The following is a 12,653-nucleotide window of genomic DNA, read 5'->3' as shown; positions in this document are numbered from 1 at the left end:
TAAGGTCTTCTGGTCACACAGGGGTAGGGTTTTTTAAGAGTAAGCATGTCCAACAGCTTAAGAAACATAATTTTTAAAACCTGCCAAAACACGACGAAATATTTCTTTCCTTCGAAGCCAGCCGACTCCACAGGGGCAGTCTGGGGCCGAGTTTCCCGAGAGCCGCTCCAACACCGCCACCGTCCGCCAGGGCAGCACTCCCGGGGTGCGCCCTTGTTATTGTCCCCGGCGCTTTTGTTGTGCGGCTGGTCACGGTCGCCCTGCCCGACTGTTAATGGCCTCACCCCCGACCTCGCACCCAGCACCTGTCACAGCGAGCCCGACCGCCGCGCTGCGCGGGCACTCGGCGAGCCGCGCCGTTCAGCGCGGGCCCGGGCCTGCCGGGCGGCGGGGGGGAGGCCGGGGCGGTGGGGAGCGGGGCACCGGCACGGCACGCAGCTCCCCTCCGGCTCCTTCGCGACCCCCGGCTCCCACACAAGCGGGTTTCGGTTGGTTTTACCTCAGAGCGGCAGCGCCGGCACACGGCCAGAAGGCCCTGCCCGCCCGCCCGGCAGCGCCCGGCCCGGCTCCCCGCGGCCCGGGGCGCTCCCCTACCTCTCTCGTCCTCGTCGATGCGCAGCGCCATGGAGATGCACTCGAAGGCCCGCTTGTGACAGGCCCGCACCATCTCGGGGGCCCCGCCGGGCTCGGGCGCGTCGCTGGCCCCGGCCCTGCTGCCCTTGGCGGCCATGAGGGCGCCGCGGGAGAGGCGCTCGCAGAGCCAGGCGAAGAGCAGCCCGAGCTGGAAGGCCACGAAGCGAAGCAGGGCGAAGGCGGCGAAGAGCGGGTACGAGAAGTAATAGAGGTTCCGCTTGTGGGGGGACGCCGCCGCCGCCCCCGCCGGCGGCACGGGGGGGGCCGGCCCGGGCGGCGAGGAGGGTGAGGCCCCGGCGGCCGGAGGCGCAGAGCTGGAGCCGGCTGAGCCCTTCTTTTTCCCTCTGCCGCCCGGAGAATTCATTCACCGCCGTCGCCATAACCCGCTGCCAGCGACTGACAACAACCGGCCATGGCGGAGGCCGCGGCGACGCCCCTTTCGCTGGGCGCCGGGGGGCGGAGCGCGCAGGGCCCCGGCGACGCCGCTGCTGCCGGGCGCCGCGGCGACGGTCACAATAGGAGGCGGGGACGGCGCCGCCGGGCGCCTACAGCTCCCGGCGTGCCGGGCGGGGCGGGCGGGGCGGCGGCGGGAGCCGCGGCGCGGGGCGGCTCCCGGGCGGAACGCGGCCACGCCACCCGGCCTGCTTTCCGGCAGCAGCCTGCTCCGGCCCTAGCCGAGACCGTTAGGCGTCCGCACACCGAGCGGAAAGGCGATGCATAATCTCACAACATTAACTATCGCGACCGGCGTTGTGAGACACCCCGCAGGCGTAACGCTGCGGGTCCCCCGCCTGCGGTCAGCCCCGTGGGTCCCGGCCGCTCCCGCCGCCGCCCCGCCGTTCCGCAGCCGCCGTGACAGGCTGGCTCCGCACACGGAGGGGACTCACGTAACCCAGCACACGTGATGGGTACATCGTTCGGGGTAAAAAAAATCTGAACTAAATTTTTCTACCAACATTACAAATATGAATACCCGGTTGGCCCACCCACCGTTATCAATTGTTTGTTGATTAAAGCATTTATTTATATATTTACTTACTTGCATCTTCCCTAATGAGACAGATCCTCCAACTCCTTACTCCTTTGGTTATTTCAAAATCTTAAAACACTTTGATACATTTGGTCTAGCAAACAAGGGTGGGCACCCCGCACATCTCCGTTCCCACCACCTGCCCCTGGTTTTGCTGTGGCTACGTTCAAGGCTACAGCAAACTCGTTCCCCATGCTTCTCTTTTAGGTTGTTAAGTTTGTTGGGGTTTTGGTTGTCTTGCTTTGTCACACGCTCACTGCTCTACAAATAAAATTGAGAGCTGCTGATGTGACGTTATGGCAGATCATCCCTCTCCTCCACCCCAGGCCTGCATACAGTAGCCTAATAACACTATGAAATAATTCAGTGCACCAGCTAGCTTCCCTAGCTTTCAGCAAGAAATTGTGTGTTTAATTAAAAGGATATGCCAAACTGAAATCACTACTGTCCCCAATGTTATATTGTCTTTTCCTAAATAAGACTGCTGGGGTTTTTTTTTATTTGCTTATGCTTATGCAACTTTAGTACATAAGGTTTCCCCAGTAATGTGTATTTTTTTTCTTATGTGACCGAGGAGAGTGTGGGTTTTTTAACATCAGACCTGAGTATTACTTTTCTTACTGTATAAAATAGATTTTTATTAACATATAAAATAACATGTAAACATATGACCTAAAGTAACTATTCATGACCTAGAACCGTTATGAGACAGAGACAGTAAACCTATCATTGCCAAAACAAAATGCAGCAAGGTTCATTCTTCTTCTGCATCTTATAAGAAGGATGATGTACTTCTATTGTGAAAATATAATGAAATATTTTCCAGTGCACTCCTGACTGAAAAAAGGTTCAGAATCTGTTTTTTTCCAAGATACCAAACTGTCCTTTAAAAAAAACAACCAACCAACAATACTCCACCCTCTTTGTTTCCTGATATAAAAATTTAATACATTTTGGAATATCAAATAAATTCCAGAAATGTCATGCAGTGTTAATACTACGTAGCATTCAAAAACATCAAGTTCAATGTGCCACATGACAGAAGATTACCAGTCTACAGTTTCTATTATCCATCTGCTGTCTGAAGTGTCATCCCATTCCTGAGCAAAATAGTAGAAAAACTAGTGAAGGAATAAGTTTATTAATAAATTAAGGGATAGATTGAATGACAACAGGAAGACATTGAATCTCAAACAGTCCTGACTCCTCAATCTATTCAGTTATTTTTACTTTTTTAAAAATTTAGAATGACACCTTTGTAAGTCATGTGACTATATCATGGCAATAAAATATAGACTGATGCACTAGTAAACAGTGCACCTTTTAGGGAAATAACTTGTTAAGCCAGAAGAAGACGTCAGTCAGAAACTGTGAGCCAGTTATAATGCTTTTAGTGAGAGCCTACAGAATCAGCTCGCTGCTGTGGCAACGAAGTATTTTAGTGAACTGTGAGTTCAGTCACCCTACTCCCCTATATTAAGCTGGCTCCAGCAGTCATTGGGACCTGTCTGTGAACTATTCTAATTAGCAGTCTAGCATAACATTAGTGTAGTTAAAAAAAAAAAAAAAAGACTTAAAAAAACAAATCAGAGCAATAGATGGCTTTCTACTGACTGAGGGAGATGTCCTCGCTCAGCTAGGGTTCTGATGAACACCAGAGAAGGGTGGAGGAAGAAGTGAAACCTCCTGCTTTCTGGAAAGGGTAGCTGTTAGATCAGCTCATCCACCTAAGTTGGCTTTGCCCTGAAGACTGAGGACTCGTGAAATACAGGAGGAAGCACGTGGTATGCTTCTTAGCGAAAAGTTTTGGAACCGGAGCAAACACCACAATCATAGAAATTAGGTACAACTACCCTGACACCACAACTAACCATTACACAAAAGGCCAAGTTAGGAAACCCTTTTCTTACTCCCAACACGACATCATTGCAAAACCTGAATATAACTGACAGTGCATAAGTGGGGAATCAGGGGGCTAGGAGCAAAAGGATTCTTTTTTTTTTTCCCTTGGGTAGCCATTGCTACCACAAATTCAGGTATTCTAGATGCAATTCTCTAAAATGTTATTGCTTAAACACGTTGAAAAATTAGGAGAGGACCTCAAAATGGAATTAACAGTTTACACCTCCTCATGTGAAGAATTTATTTGTATTCCTATTTTGTTTAATTAAAAAAAAAAAAACCTGAGGATTTTGCTTTCTGTGTTTTCACCTAGCCTCCTCAACATCAGCTAAGTTTGCCAGCACTATGTAGAGGAATTGTAGAGGAATTATGTACAGGTTAATTAACATTGATAATACACAGCTGTGGGGTGGCTTCAGGGGTGGTGGGTTGGCTGACATGGATAATGTGCAGCTGTGGCTGGTTCCTGCTAAATAGTTAAATAGCTCTAAGGGGGAGGGAAGAGGAACACTAGAGGAAGAGAAACCCAGAAGAAGCAGAGTAGAAAGGGAGTGCACCCTGGATGTAGGAGAGACAAGGAGGGGTGCCCCAGATGAGGAGAGGCTGTCTGGAAGAGGTGCTCAGATGAAGAGAGAATCCAGACACAGCAGAGAGAAGAAGCAGGGTGGATTGGCCTGAAGAGGCTGAAGAAACAGCACAGACAGCAGATGAACTTTTGAAACCTTGAGGGGATTTGGTGGCTGTGTCAGGGCAAGGCACAAGAACTACTTATTGAAGTTAACCTGGTATGGGATGGTAAAAACCTTGTTGCAGTCGGCTAGTTTGGGTAGTGCTGTGATAGTACTAGGTACCCACATCGATGAAGAGAGCTTGCAGTTCTGCTACAATTCTAAATCCTTCAGTCAAGTAGCAAATCTGTGACTGACTGCACCAGCTTTGAAGCCTGTTTATCACACTTAACAGAACTGCCAGTTCTGTAAACGTTATTTCCAGCTTACTGATGTAAACAAACTTCATCACAATCAAGTACTAGGTAATTACACTGAAGCATAATCTGATGAGAACATGGTATTTTTTGTTATTTTTCTATATTGCTGATCTCTTAAGTGTGTCAGCTAGATCATTCACATGAATTGTTGTCACTGCAGCAAGAAAACAGAATTAGACCTACTGTAAAACAAGTTTATTTTCTCAAAAAATTTAAGACTACAGTAATGGAACCACTTTCTCAAGCCAAAAATAAAAAGGTTATAAAGACCTTTTAAATTTACTAGCACAAACCATGTTACCAGACACAGAATTTGATTCCGATGAAAACAAAATCAAAGAAATCAGGCATAGATGTTTGAACACTAGTGCAATTTGTAACAGTATTACTATAAAAGCAGTTGACTTTTTCATTTTGTAATAGCTTCAAGTCAAGACAGGATGATTAAAGCTGATATCTAGAGAAAGCTGAGCAGCTGTGTATTTCTTAACAGTGAAAACCGGACAAAATTAACAGCCAATAGTCGCTGCTTTGCAAACTGTACTGCACATAGCTTTGCAAGGTTACTTCACTAACAAAACTTCCCTTTTCAGTTCAAAATTAGCTTCAGCAAAGTTATTTTGCACAACCATCACAGCAAGCTCCTCAGATATCAAACCACACTGATAATTAGATTTCTGTACCACAAAACTTTCCAGTGCCAGTGGTTTTTGAAGGCTTGTTTGGAGAACAGAAACATCCTGCCAGCTGCAGTCCTGACAGGGCACCTGCAAATGGAATCAGCTGCCTGTTCCCCCACGATTTGCTTTAACCAAGGCTCCTCGGGCTGTTCCTCAAAACGGTTAACAGAGACCGGGACCAAGTTGCTGCTGCGATGGGGAAAAATTACCTTAAAATAAAAAGCCTCAGCCAGAACCGCTTGGGGCAACGCTGACCACCTCACAACCCAGACCGGCCGGCAGCCGCGCTCCTCAGCCGCTCGCCCGCCTCCACGCGCCCACCCCAATAGGGAGGAGGCCCCGCCCAGCGATGACGCAGCTCGTCGGCCGCTCGATCGTCCCACCCCCTTCTCCCCTCCCGGCTGCCGGGGACGGGCGGGGCCCCGCCGTGCGTAGGCGCAGTTCGCTGCGCGGCGGCGGCAGCGCGACTCTTTCACTTACGTCAAAAGAATTTACGGCACTGCTAGCGGCCGTGGTTGCTGTGGAGAGGCTCTCCGTGTCCCTCTGCAGCACCAGTCTCACCGCCCCGCCGAGTCGTGGGCCTGCCGGCGGGTGAGAGGGCCGCAGGAGGGTCGCCGCTTCCCCGGGGGGCGGTTGAGGTATAGCCGGGGCCGGTCTGGCCCTGCCGGTGGGGCGCCTCCGGGCACGGGCGCTGTGGCGCGGCGTGCGTGCGGGGCCCGGAGGGGAGAGGGGTGTCTCCGCCTGCGCACCGGCAGGGGAGCGGGTCGTCGCTGGGGGCTCTCGTGTTAAAGCGGTGAATGCTGGGTTTTCTTATCCTGGCACCGTTTCCTTCAGCGAGCGTAGCGCGAATCTTACGACGCGTTTAAATTCAGTGTGCGGGAAAAACGTGTGCAAGTTGGGGGGGCGGGACGGGGCACAGAGCTCCGTCTGCTCTCTACTAAGGGTGCCTGAGTAACCGGGTGATGCCATGTCAGTCAGCTAACGCTGCTCTCTGTCTCAGCCTGCTGACCAGGTGCTTTTTATTGCTTTCCAAGGTTACATCCAGCAAACTCTACTTCTCAAATCATGGAGGCAGAACAGATTATGGAGGGACAGCCACAGGTATTGCAAGAAATGTTTTATGTGCATAATGCTAAGTGCATAAAAAGAGTATTTTCACTTTGCTGACTGTGTGTTATTTTACAGGTTCCAGAAAATCCCCATTCTGAATACGGCCTCACTGAAAATGTAGAGGTAACAAAGGTTTGGTTGTTGTAAAGTACAGTGAAAGTCACATTCCTGATCAAGGAGAAAGGTGTTGAGTCTTGAGTCTAACTTCAGCTAATGTCATGTTCCCAAGAAAGTCTGAGGGAAACTGAGCAAGCAGATATAATAACTGGATATTGAATAACTGGCTGTTAATGTATTTTCTGTAGCCTTGCTTCCGTTGTACTATATGGTACTGAGGTGAATAACAAACCCTTTAATGAGATGGGTTTTTTTGGACATACCCTGTGATTGTTACCTATTCTATTGCTATCTATTACATATATCTATGTAACATATTATGCCACAAAAGTCCAGCCAGACTTTTATTACAGGAAGGGAAGAGTAGGACTTGGTGGCCTTTCTGAAGAAGTATTGAAGGAAGGGGTTTGTTTCATATTCTTGTCAATAGAAATACTGGATCGGAGTAATCCAAGGTATCTGATTACTTGTGCTAAGAAAGAATAGCCACAATCCATTCTCTCCACTGTTGGTAACAGTGTGGGTTAGAATAACAACTCTGAAGGCCTTTCTTTGATAAGGAGTAAAATAAACGTCATAGTCTCCCTCCATTACAAGCTCCTACTCTATGCTAAATTTTTTCAGAAACTTTTCTTAAATGTCTTTTGTGACTCATCTCCCTAATAAGTGTTTGTCTGTATGCCTCAGCTTCCACTACAGAACCATAACCCATTGGATATGTTGGTCGTGTACCGGTAGATTCATATATGTTGCGTTGAGTATGTTTGGTTTGCTGGCTGTGGTAGGGTATCCTTTTTTAGCTATGGTTAATGGTGTAATATGATTCAGCACTTTCTGACCAGAAGGCACCTGGCAGCATTTTGCATACATTTTCTTTAAAGTGTCCATCTATACTTTAATAGAGCACAGTCTCAAATTGCTTAACTTTAGCAGAGTTCCCTTTGTCAGACTTCACCTGAATTTCTTGTGCTTTTACCATTTTTTGTTTGTTAAAAGTGTGTGCATACAGGAACCATTTAATTAAGACAGCCCTTGTTAGTAGTCATTCATGTCTCAGTGGTGTAGAAGCTAAATCTGTGAATGCAAAAGTAGAAATAAAACCAATAGAGATTGAGTGTCACCTGTTTTAGGAAACTTAGGACTCCCTAACTTTGTTTCCCCAAAGCGTAAGAGTTTAACAGAACGCTCCTCAAGATTGAGTTTTTGTGCGAGGAAAAATACACACTTAAATTTTCTTCAAAGATTTAAAGAAGTTATTGCCAGTGGATTGTGAAGAGATGGGTACTTTGTTTGCACTAACACTTCAGAGTAGATGTGGCTGCTATTACCAATGTTGATTCACTTTTTTTCTACTTCAGAGGATAGTAGAAAATGAGAAAATAAATGCAGAGAAAACATCAAAGCAGAAAGTGGATCTTCAGTCATTACCCACACGTGCCTACTTGGATCAGACAGTTGTACCTATCTTGCTACAGGGACTTGCTGTTCTTGCAAAAGAAAGGTGAGATGCTTCATTGTTCCTTTTTGTATGAAAAAGGTAGGTCTCAAACTTGGGTGGTGCATCACCTTTTCAGACCTTGCACACCAGACATAGTTTTGCTAGTTTGCTGGTTGTAAGAAAGTCATCATAACAGGTTTACAAACTTACGAATTGCTGTGATTGACCGTGTAGGATGTGCTCCTCATGGAGGTGCATGTGGCATAACAGTTCATTGAATATGATCCTCCAGTGAGGAGGTTTTGGAGGGGGAAAAATGTATTTTTGCATTAATTTTATCACATAGTTCACCGTATAGCAGCAAGGCAAGAAGCTGTTCTAGTTTTGAACACAAGATTTTTGTAGTGTGGAATTATGGAGGGTTCCGCTTGTCATTTAAAAATCGAGCCTGATGTGTCTTTGTCAGAGATTAAAACACTTTCTAAGGGATGAAGCTGACCCTGCACTATCAGTAAACTGATAGTTTATCGTTTGAGTAAAGATTATGCTGTTAAGATGCCCCCAGTCTCTTATTAGTCAATGTAGAAGGTTATTTTTCAGTAATAGCAAACAATTATTCATCTTACCTGAATTAATTTCTAGCCTTTTGGTGTATCCGACCTATTGGCGAGTCATACTGCATGTAACTGTTTCCCAGTTTTGCTGAAATAACATTCTCAAAAGCTGGTATGGATGACCGTAATCACATCAGGGTACCTACAGCCAGAACAGCGATCAACAGCATCTTAACCTCAAAAGGAGCTGTGAGTTTGAACTGCATTGTACAGACAGCTAATAAGGCAAAAGAGCACCCAGGAAGGTACACCCCGTGTGTGCACCTGAGCAGTGTGAGATCTTCAGTTGGCATCTGTGGGAGTTCTGCTGCAGACTGAATGTAAAACGCAGCCTGAGGTGGAAACCTCACACCTAAGAATCTGGGTACCTGTGTTACGGCCAAACGTTTGTTTTGGGGTGGGGTTTTCATCTTTCTTCATTATGGAAGGAGCTGTTCTTTATGGGGAGTCGTCACATTGATAGAAGAGGTTGGGGAACATACAGGGGAAAAAACTATCAAACTGCCGAGGTCAAATTGGCTGTTCAGTTGAGCATATCCAAACCTCAGGGGTGAAAAAGCTGAACTACTAGCTTCGTCTGCTTCAAATTGAACTGGAAAGTAACTAATGGATGCCGATTTCTTCTTCTAAGCAATACAGAGATGTCCAGGGAACAGCCCAGTACATCTGATGACTATGCCTGGAATTCAGTAGAAATTATCATCCAGGATAGTGAGCATACAGATAAATGACCTATTTGGGAGGAGTCAACACAACTTATGTCAGGTCTTGTAAGTTTCTTGGAGTTCATTGAAGAGGTCAGCAAGCACATGTGAACAGGAGTCTGTTTAAATTTCTAAAAGGTTTCTGGCACAGTCATTCACTAAAAGCTTTTAAAGAGAGTTAGTTGCTGTGGGATTAAAGGATAAGGAATTGACTGGAAGATGCAAGATAGGGGGTAGAAGTAAATGGTAAATTTTCATGGTGAAATGAGCTCAACACCACAATCCTGGAAGAAGTGGCTGACACAATCTGTCAATGATACAGAGTTTTACAGAATAGGTTGGGATTTTTTGTGTGTATTTTTCTATTTGGTTGGGGTTTTTTAAGTTGATTGCAAATAATTGCACAGGAACTTCACTAACTCTATGTGAAACTACGGAAGACTGCTATGAAAAGTTGAAACTGTGACAAAAAGTGGAAGACTGAATACCCATAAAGAGAAAATTATGTACCTAGGAGGGTAATAAATACCCTAATGCTAGTGACAAAGTGATATTCAGAGTTGACAATTACCCTTGTGAAAAAGTATCTTTAAACCATTAAATGTATATGTCAGTGCATTGCTCAATCAAAAATAAATTCTGAACGTTAGGACTTAGAAATTGAAGGGGTAAACCCAAGCGTAACATACAAGAACATTGTAAATTTAAATTATCTTTTAATATTGTCTGTAATTCCAATTCCCCTGTATTCTGGTAGAATATGGAAAAAGTTAGAAGAGTGCCAAGGCAGTCAGAAATATGAAACGCTATCTGTATATGGAGTGACTGAATAGATGATACCTAGAAAGGAGACTTCTGTGAAAGAGTATATTAGGAATATCTTAAATCACAAATAGCATAGAGATGATGATGGGATGGATTGTTTATTATCTCTTCTGATGCAGTAAGTGAAGCAGGTAGATAATTCATAATAAACAAAAGGAAGTGATCCTTCACAGGTCACATAATGAAGCTGTATCATTTTTTGCCTCGGGTGGAGGATGTTAACACTTTATTTGGGCTTAAGGGGCAACTAACTGGTGAAAGTTGTAGAGGAATCCACCCAAGACTATTAAAGGTGCTAGCTCAGAAATATGTATGTGCTTGGGAGCCAAAAGGATGGTCCAGAGAAGTATCTCTACAGACTTGCTCCATTTTTCTTAATGCTCTTTATAGGCATATTTGCTCACTGCCAGACCTTTGGTCTGACTCAGTGTGAAATAAGTAAGCTTGTCGTTTATATTGCAGACAGCATGCAGATTAGCAGGATTCATGCACTGTAGCTGGAGGAGCTCTTTTTTAAAAAAAACCAAACACTTGTGGACTAAGGCTGGTGATCCAAAGTGTTTATTATTGACTACTTGCAGGTTACCCCAATTCTCAAACTTGGTAGTTTTTGTGTAAGTTTTGTTGTGTTAATATCAGTTGTCAGAAACCATGAAAACAGCTCCATTAATTTTTACTTTATATAGCATGAGTTAAAGGTATAGGCAAATGCATGTAACTTCCAATGACGTACATAGAGTATTTATGCTTACAGACTATACCTTAGTTCTAGGTATGTAACTGTTCTAGCAGTTTAGTAACATAGAACCAACATGGCCTAAGACCCCTCACTAAAAACTGTCTCATCAGACAAACTGGAAATTTACAGGGTAACCCTAGGTAGTTGGTCATCTCTGAATCAATGCTTCTGAGTGTTTGGGAGGAGTTACGTTGCTTTTAAGGGAAGGTGATTAGTTCTTCAACTACCTCATTTCATAGAATAAAAAATAATTGCTTTTGATTTACTTTTTTTCTTTACAGACCGCCAAATCCCATTGAATTTCTAGCAGCATATCTTTTAAAAAACAAGTCACAATTTGAGGACCGAAATTAACTCCGTAAAAATGAGGACGGTTTGGCTGCTAGACTGAAATGCTCATTTGCCGTCATTTGTTTTCTGCTGTAAAAATCCTTCGGAACCATGATGTTGTCTTTCTTAATCGCATAGTTTGCTTTACATTTTGAGTTATTTAATAAAGAAGACTTTACATTTAATTTGTTCACTTGTTTTAAACTAGCTGTTAAAGAGACTTTCAAAATAAAAGTACTGAAACTCCACTGCCGGGTGGAAGTGAATAATTCCATGGGGCTACATCACCTGAACACATGGAACAAAGGGGAACAATTTGTTATGGGAATCACATGAGAAATTTGATTTCATATAGCACCCTCCACCTGCAACATGCCTAAACAGAAAGCAAACAAATTTAAGACCAGTTAGAATTTAATTTGAGGAAGTACTGATTGATTAGAGAACTTTCTTCAGAACACCAGGAAATGGGCTTAGTTAAAACAATTAGATTCAGCAGCTGCACAGATCACCTGCAGACAGTGTCCAGAGTTTCAGACATTTACATTAATGAGGTGTGCTATGCAGCATTTATCATTGATCTCCTGACTGGTGGGCTGGATTTAACTGAAACACCGAATAAAGTTTGAAGTGATTTACAAAGGTTCTGTAATTCAGTTCTGTGTGCAGCTACCCCTAGTTGGAGTGTTCTTTCTCTGTCAAAGACTGAATCGTAGAATATCTCAAGTTGGAATGCACCCATAAAGATCATCAAATCCAACTCCCTGCTCCTTGCAGGACTACCTGAAACTAGCCACATGACTCAGTTGTGTCATCCAGATGTTCCTTGACCTCTGACAGGCTTGCTGCTGTGACCACTTCCCTGGGGAGCCCGTTTCCAGCGACCAACCATCCTCTCAATGAAAAGCCTTTTCCTGACGTCCAAGATAATCCTAATCTACCCAGTAAAATACCACGTATTCTGATTTTTTATTTTTTCTCCTTGGGTCTACCAACACTTTTTTTGTTTGTTTTCCCCATTCTTTAACATCTTTGTCAGACCCCTTGATTTTACTTCTGTAATCTCAGTAGCGGTAAAAGCCACAGATCTCAGGGTGCAATATAAGAAGCTGTAAGAGAGACTGGGGATCAGAAGAAAAATAATGAAGACAGTAAACTATGTTGTGAAAAAACACTAGCGAAGTATTGAAGGTCTGGCTTGTAGCTGTAGGACTGGCTTGCTAGGTTATTGGCAACGAGTACAAGGAGTAGACATAGCCCTCAAAATTCCCATTTTTGTTTTCTGTAACTTGGAGCAAGGGGCACAATCAATGTTGTTCACTAGCACTGGATACTGGAATCCAGATTAAGCATAGCCCACTTTTTAATAGACTGGGAGAATGACTGCAATTTTTTTGACGGTGACAGAAACAGTAAACTTGGCTTCCAAGAGTTGCTCAATTAACCAAAATCCTATTATTATTCAAATAAACTTTCATATTGCCATCTTACCATTCTCATCTCCGTTCTGGGTTTCTTAGTTAATTGCTGTAACAAAGCAAGC

The 12,653-nt window shown here is 44.6% G+C and overlaps 2 protein-coding genes across 10 annotated transcripts in view; one reads left to right on the top strand and one right to left on the bottom strand.

The window, feature by feature from the left end:
• SPAST (spastin) overlaps positions 1-1,139 on the bottom strand; it is a 35,057-nt gene extending 33,918 nt beyond the window's left edge. For 3 of the 7 annotated variants that reach the window (XM_037405621.1, XM_037405622.1, XM_037405625.1), the window contains exon 1: positions 595-1,133. In XM_037405621.1, coding sequence (XP_037261518.1) covers positions 595-997 — 403 coding nt within the window. In that variant the 5' untranslated portion in view covers positions 998-1,133. Of the gene's footprint in view, positions 1-594 lie in introns of all 7 variants that reach the window. The other 4 variants (XM_037405623.1, XM_037405624.1, XM_037405626.1 and 1 more) reach the window with 3 other exon arrangements.
• A 4,546-nt stretch (positions 1,140-5,685) lies between these two features.
• Positions 5,686-11,358, top strand: DPY30 (dpy-30 histone methyltransferase complex regulatory subunit). Of its 3 annotated transcripts, none has more exons than XM_037405037.1 (5): positions 5,686-5,824; positions 6,234-6,334; positions 6,419-6,466; positions 7,819-7,961; positions 11,062-11,358. In XM_037405037.1, exons 2-5 carry the CDS (start codon positions 6,299-6,301, stop codon positions 11,132-11,134), a joined length of 300 nt encoding a protein of 99 aa, XP_037260934.1. In that variant the 5' UTR covers positions 5,686-5,824; positions 6,234-6,298; the 3' UTR covers positions 11,135-11,358. The 3 variants fall into 3 exon arrangements, with proteins under 3 accessions (XP_037260934.1, XP_037260933.1, XP_037260932.1); XM_037405036.1 differs by having other exon boundaries at positions 5,686-5,871; positions 6,268-6,334; XM_037405035.1 differs by having other exon boundaries at positions 5,687-5,824; positions 6,268-6,334.
• The last annotated feature ends 1,295 nt before the right edge of the window (positions 11,359-12,653 follow it).

This window comes from Falco rusticolus, chromosome 12 (genome assembly GCF_015220075.1).
Source record: "Falco rusticolus isolate bFalRus1 chromosome 12, bFalRus1.pri, whole genome shotgun sequence".
Lineage (NCBI taxonomy): Eukaryota > Metazoa > Chordata > Aves > Falconiformes > Falconidae > Falco > Falco rusticolus.
The sequence above is the reverse complement of the archived record's forward strand: the minus strand, read 5'-3'. Positions and strand labels throughout refer to the sequence as shown.